The following is a 19699-nucleotide window of genomic DNA, read 5'->3' as shown; positions in this document are numbered from 1 at the left end:
CTCATTAGATTAGGTTAATGGCTTGTTAAATTAGTACTGCCTTGCGTTATTTTAAGATATGAGAGAGAGAGAAGGATATGCAAAAGATATTTTAATAATTCATATGAGCATATATCCCAGGTGCACAGGTGTCTCTCCACGGGTTGTTTGAGGGGGATAAATCTTTAGAGCTTTAACACGTGGGTCTCTATTAAAATAGGACTCTCTTTCCAGCAAAACCCAGATGTCAGTGTCTGGAGGGAGATAATGCCACCTTTACGCATGACCTAAGTAACGCATCGTTAAATCCCTGTGTTAATTATATCGGACCTCTGTTGATAGGCATTGTTACAAGGAAACCCGCTTTTGCATTTCATTAGTACTAATGTCTATTACAGCTGAAAAGAGCACTGCAAGTCTGTTATAGCTAATGCACATTGCTATTATGGCTGAAACAGCACTTAACACTGTGTTCATTAGTTCTGAATATATCCATTAGCACTTTACGATGCCTTAACTTGAATTTGTTAAGTTAATAACAGAGCTCTGTGGTTCTGGGTCAGAGAAGGGCACAAGTAGTAGCAAAGTTGTGAGAAAGTGGGGTGGATCAATTCCTGGTAATGGATTAGGTGACTCAGGGTTTTGGTGGTGAGGATCATCATGTACTGATGATGGTTTACTGGTAGGCTAAGATGTAAAATTGATGAGGCTGTGGGGGCTGCTCCAGCACAAGCTGATACTATTAGTGGGCAGCATATGCATGTGGAAATGGGTCCCTCTGAAAGCATCCAAGCATGTGGAATAATTATGTCTAATCCACTACAGGATGGTTCACAACATTCTTGATAGGGTGTGCTCATTCACATGATATATACACTGAGTGGCAAATGTGCCAAAATGCTTGCAGCTGGCATGCATTGTTTAGGGAGCTACTCAAAAGTTCTGAGCCTCTCTTTAAAATACTGAGTATTGTACCAAGTGTTGTTACACTCACTGAGCTGACTCACTGAGTTGCCACCAGTGCCATCCTCCCCAAAGCATATAAACACCACCACCAGCATCCACTAGTCCACCACATCATAAGCTTCAGTGCCTATTGCCAATATTTCATATTTAAGTAATATTTTAACCATTTTGTGGGGGGCCTAAACAAGCCAACGCCAGCACTCATAGCATTGCCATTTTTACAGACTTTGCACATTTCCGAGCAATGTGAACTTTTGTGAAAAAAATGTGTGAAAATGTGTAACAATGTTGTGAAGCAAATTTGCAGACATTCACAAGAGATAATACACTTTTGATCACGTCATACAATTTTCTGATAAACCCAATAAAAAAAAACATTTAACCAGTTCAATGCCTGAGGCTACCAATGCTGTGCAATGAATGCCTTCAGGACGCAAAGTGCTTCTCATACAACATACATAAACACTGTGCAAATAAAACACATAAAGCATAATATCAATATGTGCAAATAGGAAACCCTTAGGCCTCGATTATACTTACTACGGCTAGTCAAGTGTGCAATGGTGCAAGCGCGAAACATGTACTGCAGGCTGGAGGCATCGGGAGGCGACAGGGAGGCGTGGCCACGACATCACGTGAGCGGTCCACCCTCATTGGCTGAACCGCTTACATGACGCGGCCGTTGCGCGGCAATATCAATTTCAGGTGCCTGCTCAAATTTCACGCGCTTGGATGCGTCGTTCACGCGCACTACATGCGTGCTCAATTGAAAACATTAATTTGTTTTGGCGGCATGCAACACTGCGCACACGCGCTCCACCATTATAATCATGGCCTTAGTAGTCCAAGTGGTCAGCCACTCATGGGTTGACCATGTATTGCTGACCATTGAATATATTTGGGGGTTAATATATTAATATATTTGACATTATTAATATTATGTATTTTTATCACCTATTCTAAGTCAGCTTGTATTATCTTAGATATGTGTATATAGTGGACAATGTGTAAAAAATAGACCTAGGGAAAAGAGATTAAAATGATATTTTTTTCGGCAGTAGCTTGATATTTCCAGGTATTGGAGTTGAGTGAACAGCATATGAATAAGTAATCTCATGTTTAATACAAATTTGCATACACAAAGTTAAAATATAGCTGACATAACTCTGTGGAGGGTGGGGGGGGGAAGCCCCTTATGGCTAATTTCCCATTAGCAATATGGTTTTAGTAAATAGGTCAATTCATAAAATTGAATTAAAGATCTATATATTTGTCAGTATTGAATGTCTTCCTTGCTTGCCCCATTCCTAGTGACACTCACATACTGTACCAATCTATTAAAACAAAAAAAGACCTAGACAGCAGTTCCTCAGAAGACCTTTGTAGCTCTCCTCTAGAATTTTAACTTGCTTCCTGTAAACCTTCTGCTTCTTATCTGTCTGCATTTCCTTTAGAGTAACTGCTCTTTTGAGAAGCTGGAATAGGTCAGATCATGTAACATCAGCAGTTTCTAAACCAAGATAAGAGTTTGTTGGGAAAAGATGTTAACTGAACTGTGTAGCATTTGTATGGAAATTACAAGGTCAGTGAGACCAAAGCCTGGCATTATGCCTCTACTTTTCTCGTTTGTTAATGTGCATACTATAAACAGAGGAAATGGGAATAGGGAGAACCCTCGTTCAGCTAATGTACTGGTACAGGGTTTCCCTAATTCATACATCATTTTGTATTAAAAGACATGGGATTGGTTAATATAAACCTTATTGGATATTTAAGAAAAGACTGGTTTTGATTCAAGAAGGTTACCGTGAAAAAACTATTTCATTTCCATAATTATCATTGGGGTTCACAAAAGTTTTTGTGCGTGTGCATATATATATGTGCAATAAAGAATATCACTTGTGAATGTCTTAGGCAGGTCTGCAACCCTGCCTTTCAACCATTATCACCTAGCATACAGTGCTCCCACTGCAGCAAGGGATTCTGGGAAATGACATGCAAATGAGCACACAATGTGTCCCCTTTTGCCTGGAATATCCATACACATGGAGCCCATTTAAGCAAATGCATCACCATTCTCATAACAGCTTTTAAGCACAGCATGGGACTAGCAAAGCAAGTCAAACCACTCACAGACATGTTTCAACCTTGATGGGTATCATCAGTGTGAGGTTTGCAATATTTCTAGGCTGGGTAGGTTTACCATTACATTTTAAGTTATGGTGGGTGAAAAAGGCAACAAAAAACCTCCACCGTTAGCATATAGCCAATAAATAATATCACAATAAGGAAGAATGTGCAACAAACAGTCCAAAAAAGAAATACATCTTGCAGTGAGGTACATAGTACAAGACTCAAATGATCACAATAGTATGCATACACTGTGTGTGTACAAAAATCTAATAATAATATCCGAATGTAATATAAAGGTAAAAAACCTTACCACATATAATGAAAGCATAACAGGCTAATACCCTGGTGAATGAGTCTCATTCCTTGTATTTAGGAGATTGGAATGAGAGCATATTTACAGTAGCAGTGGAAGTACCTCTGGCTATTTTTCATGTGGTAATGGGATAGAAGAAGAGCCGATATTGGAATGATTTCCCTCATTTGCTGATCATGTTCTATGATAGATTAATATAATACAAGTAGTTCTCTCATTATACTATTTCCTCATTTTTTAGGATTTTTTTCTATTGTGATTCACTGTGTAGCTATTGTTTTTGCTGTGTAAGTCACGATACATGCTTGTTTTCCTTTGCATAAATATGTGGCTCTTGTACATATGGTATATATGTCACAATTACTTGTTGCGCAGAATAGTGACATATGCCTCATGATGTGTGGCAAATATTGACCTATATTTATCTACTGTGTTAGTGTGACTGTCTTGCCCTATCAATTGTTTTTCCAACTAATCTAATGAGTGTAACCTTTTTGATAAAACTTAATTTTTGTCTTTATTGAGTGCTGGGAAACATATTTATATACTGTTCACACCCTGGGAAGCAGTAAACTAGAAGTGAGTAATGATATGACATCATTTTGTGCTAGAGGCGAGCAGCATTGTCACTTTTCATGAGGAGGTTTGATATCATGTTCTTTAATTGTACATGTGAAATACAGAGAAATATTTTAAAAAGCAATCGCTGCCCATAGAAAGCACAACACCTATCTAAGCATGTACTATCCATTTACTTTAATGGGAGGCCTCCTTGAAAAAAATGCATACTGTTGAGTTTATCTCAGAATAAAATAATTGGGATAATAATCAGGATATATATGTAATAAAGCCATTGGTGTCTAAGACTTCACAGTAGGTTATAAAAATGGGCAACCCGGTGATATGATCATTCTGTGATAAAACATTTTATCCAACTCTTTTGCTTTTTATCTCAGCTACCTCACATATAATAAAAAGTCTGAATTCTGATAAATAGCATCTGCAGCAGCTTAGTAATAACACTCCTTACCTGTCATCAACAGTCATCAGAAAGGCTGCGTTGTTACGGCAGGTTTCATTCGCTTCTGAAAAGGAAAGGGCTGTTTCGCTTATAAGATAGCAGTAGAAACCATGTCTTTTCCAGCCCTGTTAACACAAAAAAATGTTTATACGTGTTCAGCAAATACACTTTTATAAGCAGATATAGGCAAGTTCTTGGGAGTGTGGTTTCAAGGAAAATCAGCGCGCCTCATCATAAAAGGAAGTAAAAAAGAGAGAAAGAAAAGCACAATAGTGAAGCACGTTCACAGTATTATATGTGCACAACAGATGGTGGGGTATGCACTTACATGCCAGTGCCTGCGTTCAGGCACGTAAAGGTTTCTTTAGCTCCTCCACCTCCAAGATGTCATAGAAGGATTCGGAAGCCTTTTTGTTAAAAGTTCAACTTAAAAAAGATTCAGGATACACTCACACTGACAGCAAAATCTTTATGTGCCTGAACGCGGGCACTGGCAGGTAAGTGCCTACTTTTTGAAATTTGAAATACATTCATGGAAACCAAACTATCATCAAGAATTGGGAACAGTTCTATTTTTCAAGCTGCGTCGAAATATACCATTTATCCAAGTCTAGACAGTCATCAAGTTTGAGCGCTTCCTTTATTTGCTATACAGTATATCTGAAGTTCTTGGGAGGCAAATCCCAGAGCCTGCCTGACCTCTCTCGCTACACAATGTTCCGAACAGAGGCTTTGAATTATACAAACCGTGGCTTCACTCCCAATGCCAAAATCCGAGGCACAGCCTCATTTTCACTTCAGGCCCAGAGGAAATACCTTCCCAGGAATTCACATCTCAGGGAAGCAACATTTCTGCATTTGGGAATTTGTCATTTTGCAAGTTTTCCTAATTTGCATATAAAATTTTCATATTGCACAGAATTGCACACAGAGAAACAAAACATGTAAAAAAAAAAAACCTCCAGCTTTTGCACACTTTGGACACATTCTAGCAACTGTGAGTTTCACCTTGAAAAAACCACACGGTTTGACATGGTCATAGATCACAGAACGAAATCTCGCAGCTGCAGTAGCTTGTTTAAACCGCCAATACAACCAGATTGTACTTGGTTTTGCAGCAGAATGACCTGATCGTAATGCTAACTCCTTGCAGACGGGAGAAGGGGAGAAAGGGAGACCCTCCTCAAACCTCCCTCCAAATAACATAGGGAGAGCCACTTGTGCTTAAAAGGGAGCCCATCTGGGAGATATTCTAATACAATATGCAAAGTATATTTAAATGTCTCACCACCTTCCTCATAAAATATTTCCATAAGACCAATACTGACAAGTCAAAGTATGGGGCAAGATGAGCGGCTGAGCTACCAGCTGCGAGGGGCAGTCTGCCCATACCGTCATCAATAAAGATGCCCTTGTTCACAAGAACCCCAATGTGTGAGTGTGAAGTTACTCCACAGCGGAAGGCACCACCAAGAAGGAGTTCCTCATCAGAACCATCTCCTTGCAGACGCAGAGATCCTGATGAGGTGGAGGCGCTGCACTGTATGTAGGTAGGACTCTAACACACTACCTCAGCTGCCTGTCTGGGTTGGCATTCCTCACACAACATCGTGCGGGAGTCTCAGGAGTCCTGTTGCCAACAGGTGCACCACCAGACACGACTATGTAATGTGGACTGGTTAGACCACAGGGGCCAATGTGAGATTGGGTGGGTCAGGCCAGGCCAGAAAATCCGTTACACATATATATATATATATATATATATATATATATATATATATATATATCTATATATATATATATATTTATATACACACACCTATATCTATCTATATATATACATACATACATACAGTACACACAGATCAACAGAGCTATTTCCAAGGGGAGCTACTGCCATGACACCATATGACTGATAAGCCCTGTCCATAATTTGTATTAAAAGATGCAGAAAAAGGCAAATACCTTCTTACACCCCCGATCAAGAATATCCAATTGTCCAGGTTCTACTGGCAATGGTTTCCTCTTGCAGAGATATTCAAGTTTCTTCTCACACATCTCATCCAACCAGTTGCCTTCCTGTACATATAAAGGGATTCAAAATTCATATATATGTTCAACATTTTTCATAAATCCGTTACATGGAAAGATGGCAGGTACAGACCTCTGGTAAGTACCTTCATCCCAAAATTAATCATTCCTGTTAAAATATATAGCCTATTGTTCTTTATCATGATATTATGCACGGAGGATATTTTAAGCACTCACTACCTCTGCAGTTAACATGTACTGTATTTACTAAATCCCATGAACCGCAGAACATAATCTCATAATGCTTTCCCTAATCTTACATTTCCATGGAAAATGCATTCAACCTGTACCATACCTATACTCTCACTGCACATTATTTTAATATCTTCAAAAATCAAAACAGATGAACAGCACCAGAATAACATCTTCACTATTTCAAATGTACAGTATATTGTTGAGGCAAGAGGTGCAGGTCGGACGTCACCACCGCCACCGCATCCAAAAACATAAACAAAATGATCTAATGTCCACAGCACTCAAATTGGTAAAAAGAAATGTCCATTTATTGTGGCTCAGTAATCATATACAGTAGGAAGCAATGCATTGTGCTGGAATAGTCCTTTTGGATAGCTTCAGAAAGGGTTATTGCAGCGTTACTTCTTCCTGTATATGATTACAAAGCTGCAATCGTTTTTTGTTTTTTTGTAGTGATGTGGACATTAGATTCTTTTCTTTATTTTTAAATCTTCAACATATTCCTCCTCTCCTTTTATTTCAGGTTGTCCGTGAGGAAGTTCTTATGCCTTTCACTACACGACTGGTTGTTATCATACTCCATTTTATTATTCCATTCTGGACTTGCTCATTTGGCAAATACAGTATGTGTGTAATAATTACTCTTTCACAATGATCATAACCTCAAATATTGCTAAAAAAAAACCACATAATAAAGCAAATAAGACACACAAAAAAACTCCACACCTTAAAATCGAATGCAACACAATCTTCTTGTCTATTGTTGCGATGTGATGGTTCTCCCCTTCGCCACATGGTGTATGTCACAGGTGTCCCATCGCTCCATTCAAAATACATTTGAATTTTAAGATCATTCAATCCAATCCAAATCTGATCTGTTTCACCTAGAATCATAATACAACATTTTAAAAAAATGGATGTTGTACAATTTGATTTTGTTTTCTGTAACATCACAATTACGAAAATCAACAACGCACTAGTGTAACATTTGTTAAAGTCTGAACTTCAATACAAAAATGACAACCATTTAAAAAAAAAATTTTTTTTACTTACTCCATATAAATGTTAAAACTGTCTAAGAAAATAAATTCTCCCCAAGAAAGCAGGCTTTAAATTGCTGTTTTGTTCCAAGAATGGCGCTTTTTTGTTTTTGGAATTAAGCATGATTCAAATCTATTTTGTTTTAAAGGGAGATTGATGTGGGACATAAAATGGGAATGTAATCTACATCAGGATACAACAGTCAAACTGATCAGTGAAGCCCTGCATAAGCCATCTACCAACAATACTGGACTAGATGCTCTTTAATGTGTCATACACAACTGCATATGCTGCAGCATGTTCACTGTCTTAAGGGACCACCAAGGAATACAGTATTTATGCTGTGCATTAGCCTAGTTTTCTGGTGTGAAGTGAGCTTCTAGGAGATATTCAGATAAAGATCCAAGTGAAACTTCAGCACATTTCAGCAGTCACATGAAAAGTACTACAGGCATACCCCGCATTAACGTACGCAATGGGACGGGGCAGTCTGTAAAGCGAAAATGTACTTAAAGTGAAGCACTACCTTTTTCCACTTATCGATGCATGTACTGTGCTGCAATCATCATATATGTGCATAACTGATGTAAATAATGCATTTGTAACAGGCTCTATATTCTCCCCGCTTGCGCACAGCTTCGGTACAGGTAGGGAGCCGGTATTGCTGTTCAGGACATGCTGACAGGCGTATGCGTGAGCTGCCATTTGCCTATTGGGCGATATGTACTTACTCGCGAGTGTACTTAAAGTGAGTGTCCTTAAAGCGGGGTATGCCTGTAATGTGTTTAAAATACATTCAACATCTAATATATTAAAACAACACATGCATATGCCATTTTACTTACCATACTGAAGCTGAGAGGACATGAAACTTAATTCTTGAATGTTGTGGAAACTAGCAAGATCTCCCTCTTCCTTTCTACAGGAAGACAAAGCTTCCTTCCAGATTTTAGCCTCTTTTTTCAAAGCATAGCAATTACCAGCATATGGTAACCAGGTTGGCGGGCACGTGATAGGGACGTCACTCTCTATAATAACATATTTTAAATAATGAAATGCAAAAAAATATATTTAGTGAGAATATCCTTCTTTTACTTGACATTGTTTATGGGTCGGCAAATAGTGAATAGTTTCTGTTGCTATTACAAATTCATTTTGTTATTATGTTTTACCAAATGTAAAAATAAGGGTACTATGAAACAAAAATAAGGACAGGAAGGTAGTAAAGTTGTAGAGCAGAGAGTGTATAACCTGCACAACAAAACATAAAAGAGAGAGAGAAGTGAGACGTGAAGGAGAAAGGGTTAATATTGATTGTATTCAAATACAAAACAGACCGCAAAGGAAAGACACTATCAATTCAATATAAAAACACTTTATATAAACAACATAAAACTTACATAACAAGTAAAAACCATGTTTTATATATATAGATATATATATTTATCCATATATATATCAATATATATATATATATATATATATATATATATATATATATATATCAAAGATCAACACAAAATTAAGTAGCGCTCAGGTGGATAATAGTGACAATATATATAGAATAATGATAATAAATTATATGAATCAATAAAAATCCTAATAAAAATCAACACACTTTTAACTACATATAACTACAAACCATAAAGTGATAGTGAAAAAAACAAAGTCCAAAATAAATGTTCTACTTACAAAATCCAGAGAGATAAAGGTCCCAATTGATGATCCAGGGAGCGTCTTTGCAGCTTCAGATAAAAGTGGTATAGCCAACCACTACGAATCTAAGAACAAAAAACAAACAGAAGCGCAAGCTCCATAGCATGCAACTGTTTAAACAAAAGAGTACATTTATTAAAAAACTGCAGCCCAAAGGAAATGCACTTACAGGATTAAAAAAAGCAACCATACGTGGGAGAGAAATCTCTGTGTGTAGTCATCTGCGGGGGTGAAGGGGTCCCAGGTGGGCAAGATATATCTGCACAGCTTGTAGCCACCACCAACTCCTGTCACAAGTTGGTGCCAGGAGACTGAGTCAATCAGTGCCTCCACGTCCTCTGCTCCTGCATAGGATAGTTGCCAGCACTTGAAAATGCAGCTAGTAAGATCGCAGGGACGCCCAGGACTCAGTGTAGACACACCCACAGCGCGATGACGTCACCTCCCCCTGATGAAGTTGCCTTTGTGTGACGTAACGCTGTGGGTGGGTGTGTGTGTCTACACGGAGTCCTAGGTGTCCCTGCAATCTTACTAGCTGCATTTTCAAGCGCTGGCAACTATCCTATGCCTGAGCAGAGGACGTGGAGGCACTGATTGACTCAGTCTCCTGGCGCCAACTTGTGACAGGAGTTGGTGGTGGCTACAAGCTGTGCAGATATACCTTGCCTACCTGGGACCCTCTCACCCCCGCAGATGACTACACACAGAGATTTCTCTCCCACGTATGGTTGCTTTTTTTAATCCTGTAAGTGCATTTCCTTTGGGCTGCAGTTTTTTAATAAATGTACTCTTTTGTTTTAACAGTTACATGTTATTGAGCTTGCGCTTCTGTTTGTTTTTTGTTCATATATATATATATAATATATATATATATATATATATATATATATATATGACACAAGACACATCCATTGTGTATAGTATTGAGGTTTTTTTTTATATTATTGAGGCCGAAAGTCGGATCACTGACCAAATAAATTTGTTTCAAATCCGCAGTGCCCTGATTCATCTTTCTTCGTTTGTTGAAGTCCACACAATTTTTATAGAAAAGCCTGTTGTCTTAACAAGTGTTTCTGTGTACGCGGAGAACGCTTTTATGGACTTTATGCAAGTGAAGTAACTGATATTCATTTTAGAGGCCACTTTTGGAAATATGCAATGAAGACATGTTAAACTTGCATTACTATTGGGTGTCCTAATTAAAATAAAAAAAATGGCGGATACACCCGTAATAAAATATCTATAAATATTTTATATCAAATGAAATAATTATGATATTTAATGATGAAGGGTGCAGGAGTTTTATATCAAAGAATGCAAATAAGTTATTGCTCTTGATGTTACCATAGTTCTTTCCATATAGTTTTACATATAATTATTCATTATGTGATGCAAGAACAATGTTCTCATTTGAAAAAAAAACAGAACAATAATTCATATTTACGCTTTAACATATGCATCATTTTGTTCATTTTGAGTACATCTCGCTTATTTAATGTATATAATTTGTATGTACTGTATATTTTATTTGACATTTCCATGGTGCACACTAATACAGATATAATTAATAATTCCCCTAAATCACATTTCATTCAATTTGTTTCCTAACAGAAGAGAACAAATCCCCGGTGTCACAGGGCTCCCTTATTTTTATTCTGACTTACATTTTATGTAATATAATACACATGATATTAATAGTTTATGTATGATAGGTCAAACTACATCTATTCACAGTTACCCTGCCAGGATTCTAAAAACCAAACATAATTGCGTTAATTGAATTTTCCTACCAGAGGGAATTATGAAAGAGTTGGATGTAATGTTTCCTTGTTTACAAATATATCCAAGTTTTTGAGCACATTCCCGAGTTTCCCATTTGGCATTCTTTCCAGCGTTTAGAACCACACAATTTTTCCCAGGCTCTGTTGAAGGATTCCCTAAAGAAAGCAAGAACAGAACAAATTACCAGCAATTAAAGTAGAATGTTTGCCGAAATTAAACATTTTACAATAGAAAATAATGCAGTGCTTAAGGCAGTGTTTTTTTTATAACCCGTTCTTGGTTAAGGAACCCTATAATTATATTGTGAAATTCTGTGGAACCCCAACCCTCTCTAATAGTGTGTCTGAGATCCGATACCTTGTAAGGAATCCCAACCCTCCCTAATAGTGTCTGTGATTAGATGCATTGTAATGAACCCCAACCCTCTCTAATAGTGCGTCTGAGATCAGATGCATTGTAAGGAATCCCAACCCTCTCTAATAGCGCGTCTGAGATCAGATGCATTGTAAATTCTTCTATATTTGGTATAATTTTCAAATGACGTGAAAATTACAGGGAACCCTTTAGGGATGCCCTGGGAACCGCTGTTGAAAAACACTGGCTTAAGGTCTCCTTTAACAGAAAATGTTGATGTCAGTATAAGAAAGTGTTTTTGATCCATCAAAATCCAAATGGCTGCAATAAAGAATGCTTTGAATTTACTATCATGGAACATGTTTCAGAAGCATAATGTAAATTGAAAAACAAATGTGTTAATTAGTTTATCAAGAAAGAAGGTAGATAAGGAGACCTGTTGGACAGAGAACAGAGTGATGTAGAATACAGAAAATCAAGCATGCATGTAAATATTTGAAATCTAAGTGGTTTGTAAGCAAGAAAGAGAAGAGAGTTGGGGTAATAACTAAAACGACGAGCTTGTTTTGGAGAAGGTTTCTTAGGGATGTGTGTTACAAAAGAATGCTCAAAGAGTGAGGAGAATATAGATGGAGGATAAAGATGTGGATTACGATAGGTCACAGGGAACAGAGAAGATGGAAGGAATGGGGCTAGGAGGGCAGATTGCTGCTGGGGGAGGTAAGAAGGCAGTAGACTTTATCCACCAGTCACTAGGATAACGATGCAAGGGTTACTTTGGGTGCATAGTGTGCATATTGGCATATGTGGGGCATATAGGTAAATAAGGAAAGACCTAGGCACTGCGTATTTCTGCTAGAAAAGTGATTTAATGGTAGCCATAAGTTGATTTTTCGGCCTCCAAGGGCCTTTCTCAAAAGCAAGTTGCATCTAGGCATATAGGTAAATCATTATAGTTTCTTTTTTTCTGAAATTATATTTCTCCAAAAAGAAATCCATACCCACCTGGAACCCAATTTAGATATCTAAATGGACTTCCACCAGTCCACTGCCAACCAGCATTGAAGTTTAAACTATTTAGTCCAATCCAGAGGGGTATATCCAGATTGTTGGTTAATCCTACAGAGAAAAAGACAAATATAATGTATCAGAAAAATATATATCAGTGGTGTCATAATATAGTAAAAATACCAAATGTCAAAACAAGTAATGTAACCGCACTAAGGCATACAGGTATGTACAGTATCAAAGTATTTTATGATGTACAATAATTAAGATTGGGTATTCACAGCTAAGGTATAATTATATATTTATATAGATTATATATATATATATATATATATATATATATATATATATATATATCAATCCCTTCATTTTCTTTTCAGTTTTGGACCACCACAGCAGATGGTACTATAAGAAAGTTTTGAAAGGGTATCGTCACCCTTTCCACAATTGCTCAGGTAAAGGCCATCAAGGGAAATGCATGCTACACCTGCCCTTCCAACTACAAACAAATGAGTCTACTGGGATACATGTAAAACATTCAGTTATGCATCAAGACGTTCCTCCGTGGGGGTGGGGGAGGAAGCTTCACTTGGGCTGTTATAAAGTAACATTTCATATGTCAGGGACTGAACTGCTCACAATCACTTTCACAGAATATTTGAGAGCTCTCTCTCTTTCATATTAAACTATTAATGATGTACTCATTAAAGTGAAGAGAAAAAAACAATCTCAATTTTTTACAGCTATACTCTTGAGCTGGCCCTTGCCGAACAATAATGTCCAGCACACTGTGGCACAGATATAGACAACATTATTGCAAACCGTGGCGTGTTGCAGTGGGACATACACAATGCACCAGCAGGAGAAGCGCCCATTGTTTTGAACCAGTTGCAGGCGAGAAGGGAGCAATAACATTGGCTACATCTGTATTCTGTAAAGTACAATAGTGCTGGATCGGCGCACTGGACTTCAATAGCACTTTCTGAGTGATGCGCCAGATTGAAAGAAGTTGTGACTCAGTGAGTAACGACTAACGGGACGGTGAGATTACACGCTGTGTGGCTTCTCCTTCACACTCGTTATTGTTACTTGCCCATTTTAGATTGTACTATTGTAAGTGTGTTTTTTATATTCATTACATAAAAATTACTTTTATCCGATTGATCTGTGCTTTTGAGCTCATTTTCATCTCTCTTTACCGGGGTCATCTCTTCTGAACTTTGTGGATGATAATTCGATCACTCCAGACCCACTGAATACAGCCAGCCACAGCTTTGTCTGAAACTGCCTTTAAACATCCAGTATCCTGTGAGTAGGCTGTGTATAGAGCCAAGTTACAAACTGACTATCATCCAGTGTTGCACTACACCTGCACTTAAATTGTTGGTGTTGCTATCTTCTCTCCACACATGCTCCCCCTGGATTGCATGAATACACTATGTATTTGTAACATGTATTTGTCCTCTTAACTATGCCCAGGACATACAGTACTTGCAAACGAGAGGTAACTCTCAATGTATTACTTTCTGGTAAAACATTTTATAAATAAATAAAGTAGAGAAAATAAATGCAAAACACTTTGCATACTGCTTGAAAAAAGGGCAATTCCAGAACAGTGGAGCAATGCCATAGGTATCCTCATCCACAAGAAAGGAGACAAAGAAGATCTCAAGAACTACATACAGTCTACTTCCCATCACTTATAACGTTTCTACTAAGATACTATTATTATATAATTGGCTGAAACAGATCCAAAACTTTACCCAGTGTAGAATAAAAGTGGTATTTTGCAGTGGATACAACACAATGGACCACATTTAAATTGTACAAGAAGTGATTTACCAAAGTACAGAATGTGATCTACAGTACCACTCCGTTTAGAATAGATAGGCTATGAAAAGGTATTTGATTCTGTCTACAGCTCAGTCCTTTTAAATGCAATAAGAAGTCAAAATATTGAAAAGCAGACATTGATGTTATAAGGATCATTTACAAGAATGCCACATCAACCATTAATTTGTACTAAAGGAGCAATCCATTGAAAATCCTGTGTGTTTTAAAAAAAAAATCAGTTCTGTAGTATTAGATCATATTTACTATTTTTATTAATTCTACTCTTAATGCCATTTTTATTTGTTTTAATATACTGAGCACCCTTTCATTTCTATAGCAGGCTTTAGCACACTTCCCCAGCAGTGTAAGATATTTGTAACACTTTCCTGTTTGTGATAATTTGTTGCCAATATTCCCAGTAGTTTCAGCTGCAAACTGTAACAATAAATAGTTACTTTAGTAATATACGAATACATTTTAGTTGCTGAGTTACACTGACTGAAGGATTGATTAAAACTGAAAGGCAGCCATTTAGTTAACCCTGGGAAGCAGGACCTTTGCTGATTGATCATGGAAGAACGAATTGATCAGCAGCTTAGGTAATTAGTTTTCAATAAAGGTAATCAAAGGCTGCATATATTAAAACAAAAAAAAAGATGATTATTTTTAAGTGTTGCTTGGATTGCCTCTTTAAGACACAAGCAAGATAATGATAAAACAGGATTTTCCCAGCAACACTTGAAGAATTGTACGGCATTGAATTGGGATGGAAAATACATCTAAATCAACAGTGAATTCTTGAATTACCTATGATTTGCAGACGACATTGTTATTTTTGCCACAAGACCACCAGCAATAACTCCCCAAAGCAAGTAAGAACTGAGCCTCCATATAAATCTCAGGAGGACCAAAGTAATTTGCAACAAATGTGCCAACTATCCGAAGATCGAAATAAGTGGAGGAGAACTAGAAGTCAAAAACTATTCCTACCTTAGCCAGTCAAGTATCAGTGGACAGGAACCTTTTAAATGAAATCAATAGAAGAATGAAGATGTGGTGGAGCACATTTAGAAGAACATGCAAAATCTAGGGTCAGTCAGCACTATTACAACATATAGAAAAGAAAAAAAACTGGTGCACACAGGTACAGTATGAGGGTGTCCCGTAACCAGATACAAAAGTAAAAGATTACCCGCAGCTCTCATAAGCAGCTGTGATATCAATTACGGTCAAACAAAAGTAGTTTAATGCAAAGAGCTTGCTGAACAGGTTATAGTCGAAAGCAACTACCCAGGCAAATACTCCCCCAGAGAGGGGTATACTAGGAGGACTGGGAAAAGGGAACGAGGGGGACAAACAACACACTTATCTACATACTATAAAACATGTAAACACAATAAAGTGCAAAAAGGTGCAACACAATGCAAAAAGGCAAAATCACAAAAAAGAAAAAAAAAAAAAAAAGGGAAAACACAGTCCAAAGTCAAGGTGGGCGGGTATGTCTCAGGCACTTAGACCTTCTTGGCCCATTGCCACAAAAACATGGCACTTCCCTTCAGGAGACAAAAAGAGTCCCGTAGCTACAATTAGGGCCGCAGACAGATTTTCCGGGGCCCAGGACTACAGTTCTGACCGGGGAACCGTCCCCTCGTCAGCAGTGTTGCAAGCACCATTTCAAACCTCACGACCCACCACCCCCATTTCACACCTCGTGGGCCCCTTTATTTCCCTCCCCACCTCACATGTATTTCTCTCCCCTCCATCTCACCTCTTACTCTCCCCAATCCCTGCACCCCCACCTCAAATGTATTTGTCTCCCCTGCGTCTCACTCTTACTCCCTCTTTTCCTCACTCACCCTCTCTCTCCTCTCACTCACCCCTTCTCTCCTCTCACTATCCCCCCTTCTGTCAATTACCCCACTCTCATTCATTCGCTCCCCACCTCACACACTATATACCAAAAAAAGACACCCCCAATGCAAAAAACTTCACACCGCCAAATACATATTAAAAAAATCCCCAACCCCCAAATATATACCAACCCCCACCAAATACATTAAAAATAACACCTCTCCCTACATATAAAACCACCAATACATATTAAAAAAAACTTCGATACATATAAAACCCACCCAAATACATAAACAAGACCCGAATGCATCTAAAAAAGACTGCAACGACCCCAATGCATTTGAAAAAATCCCAATACATCTAAAAATAAACCCCCATGCATCTAACCCCCCAATAAATCTAAAAAAAACAATACATCTGAAAAAGACCCCAATGCATCAAAAAATACACCAATGCATATTAAAAATGACCCCAATGTATATTAAAAAAAGACCCCAATGCATATTGAAAAAGACCCCAGTGCATATTAAAAAAAGACCCCAATGCATATTGAAAAAGACCCCAGTGCATATCAAAAAAGACCCCAATGCATATTGAAAAAGACCCCCATGCATATTAAAAAAAAGACATCCAATACATCCAATACAAAAAAAACCCCAATTCAGCTAAAGCCCATGCCTATAAAAAAGCCCCAATATATATTTTAAAAAAACAATACATATAAAAATACTCCCATCCAAATACATATATAAAAAATAGACTTACCTTGGGGATGGTAAGGCCGGGCCCGGTGACTGCAGGAGGGCTGGTGACTACCGGGGGGCTGATCACTGCCAGGGGGGTGATTGTTGGGGGTGACTTCCGGGGGGACCAGTGACTGCCGGGTGGTGACTGCCATGAGTGACTGCCGGGGGGGGGAATGAAGTGACTGCCGTGGGGGGGCAGTGACTGGCAGGGGGTGACTTCGGGGGGTTGACTGCCAGAGGGGCTGGTGACTGTGGGGGGGTGGGGGCAGTGACTGCAGTGGGGGCAGGGACTGCGGGAGGCCCGGCGGCCATACAGAACAGTTGCTGCCGGGCCCCGGCTCTCCTCACCTGCAGGCCTCTTCCTCTCTCTGTCCCGCGCCGGGCCTTCTTACTTCTGCCTCCCCTCATGCTGCTGCGCTTCGGAAGCTGGGCTAAGCTTACTTCCGGCGCGCCAAAGTCAGAGAGGTCCATCCCGTGCTGATATCAGAGGGCCCGGCATGAGACAGGGAGAGGAAGAGGCCTGCAGGTGGGGAAAGCTGGGACCTGGCAGCAACTGCCTTGTCTTGCCACCGGGCCACCCGCATCCACTGGGCCCGGGACACTTGTCCCTTCTGTCCCCCCCCTGTCGGTGTCCCTGGCTAGAATGTGACATATGGATACTTAACCTGTAAGAAGTTAATGCAGGAAGGATCCAAAGATCATCTCATCAGCGGCTAGCTCCTCTGCATCGCATCACCTTACTATCCAGCATGTAAGATAGTATGGTGATGCGATGCGGAGCAGCTGGCAGCTAATGTGATGGGAACAGTAGGGATAAATTGTTTATAAGAAGGCAAATAATAAGTGCATATCTATCTTTCCAACCACCCGCCTCTCCTTTTGTCCATCTTTCTCTCAATGGAAATGGAACACATAGATGTCTCTTACCTGTGAGATATGTTTGCTCATAGACCTCAGTAATACTTAATAAATCTGAATTTTGCTGTTGGCAGCTTCTCCGCGCTTGATACCAGGTGAGTGCTGAATTGGCATTTATTTGGTAATTGATACTAGTTATAGGATCAGCAGTCCACAAGTTGAAAGTAGTGTCTGTGAAAACAAAATAACCATAACAGATAACATTTGAATTATTGTAAAAAACATTATATTTTTAGCTACAACAATCCAAAAAATAGTACCAGCACTCTCTGTCTCACAGCTACAGATATAAGCGAATACCAGTGTAGGGAATATGACTAATTTAATGACACTAATTATAAACTGAAAATATAGAAACAATAGCCAATACGCCAATGCAAGAATAAATATCAACAAAGAGGAAATAAAAAATATAGGGGGTAGAGGGGAAAGAAGGAGAAGGGGAAAAAAAACACAAAAGAAAAGCAAAAAATCACAAAAATGTAAAAAGGAAAGCAAACTAGGGGGGCGATGTTTCGAGGGGTGACCTCTTCATCTGGCCCATTCCCCCTGGTCCCAAAGGGTCCCAGAGGTACTTCCCTAAGCCTTCCCTCCCCACTGTCAAATGATCCCACACTCAGCTAATGATATAAATCTAAAGTCTAAAGAGGGCAAATCACATAAGCAGATATCAAATATCAACCACTGAATGTAGATACAAGAATATTGTGAATGACACAGAACATATGCAGATATCAGATATCAATCAGTGAACAAGTATAAGCAAACCCTCTTCCTGGGGCCTTGTCGAGTTCTTGGGCCCAAGTGGTGGGATTCAGAAATGTTAGCAACCGGTTGTCTCTCACCTTACCGCCCTTTCATTTTCACCCCAGCACCCACTCCATCACCCTGGGGTACCCACACCAAACCCAGGGGGAACAAAGCCCCGGGAACCTGCACCAAACACAGAAAACCTGAATGGAACCCAGGGACCCAAACCCAGGGCACCGGAACCTAACCCGGGTCAAGCTCAGAGAACTTAAAATAAACCAGGGAACCTGCACCAACCCCACGGGGAACCTGGAACCCCCAGAAAATATGAAAGAAATTTGGCCCGCTTCGCCCTCTAACCCCTGCTTCCCCCGGTTATACGACCCGGCGGTTTAACGGAGCCAAGCTCACCATCCTTTCCGCGACTCTTTGGGTTACCAGGGGCAACCACAACACCAAGCTACTAGGAACGCGTGACGTGCCCGTGCAGCCACAGCGCATTTGCGTAACTGGACTGTGCAGCTTTCCATCCCCTGACGCTGCATTGTGAAGCCAAAAGTTGCCCTTAACACAGACTGGCAAGAACAGCGCATACGCACAGCTAGGCTTTAACCCCATCGGTTCCTCGCGTCACTGACAGACTTGCAAATACTGCTGACATGCGCAGAACGGAGTCCTGGCTTCTGATTGGCTGGCGTGTTACATGCAGCATGTGCGGAAGGTATGCGCTAAATTAGCAACTGGAGAGTGTAAGGTTTATGTGCAGGTACAAAATAAAAGGGACACATGATGTATATGCAGGTACAGTATAGAGGGGGGGACAGGTGGTGTATATTCAAGGACCTGTTTGGCGAACTTGGGAAATTCTAGGAACAGGTCTGCACGAATCGGTGCGAGACGGCTGAATCCAACTACTGGCCGTATCTGGCAATTGTATCAGAATGCACACAAAATATCTTTTGCCATGTTTTGTTGGTTTTGTGCTTAATCCATTAATGCTTT

At 39.4% G+C, this 19699-nt stretch overlaps 1 protein-coding gene across 1 annotated transcript in view; it reads right to left on the bottom strand.

Annotated features, from left to right (window-relative positions):
• The window catches only part of MRC1 (mannose receptor C-type 1), a 138083-nt gene that overhangs the window by 82784 nt on the left and 35600 nt on the right, over positions 1 to 19699 (bottom strand). The window contains exons 4-10 of the mRNA XM_075587513.1: positions 17957 to 18118; positions 12597 to 12710; positions 11246 to 11392; positions 8585 to 8767; positions 7425 to 7582; positions 6378 to 6491; positions 4422 to 4537 (exon numbers count right to left, since the gene is read on the bottom strand). Coding sequence (XP_075443628.1) covers positions 4422 to 4537; positions 6378 to 6491; positions 7425 to 7582; positions 8585 to 8767; positions 11246 to 11392; positions 12597 to 12710; positions 17957 to 18118 — 994 coding nt within the window. The remainder of the gene's footprint in view (positions 1 to 4421; positions 4538 to 6377; positions 6492 to 7424; positions 7583 to 8584; positions 8768 to 11245; positions 11393 to 12596; positions 12711 to 17956; positions 18119 to 19699) is intronic.

This window comes from Ascaphus truei, chromosome 2 (assembly GCF_040206685.1).
Source record: "Ascaphus truei isolate aAscTru1 chromosome 2, aAscTru1.hap1, whole genome shotgun sequence".
NCBI classification, from domain to species: Eukaryota; Metazoa; Chordata; class Amphibia; order Anura; family Ascaphidae; genus Ascaphus; species Ascaphus truei.
Note: the sequence above shows the minus strand (reverse complement) of the source record. Positions and strands in the feature narration are given on the sequence as shown.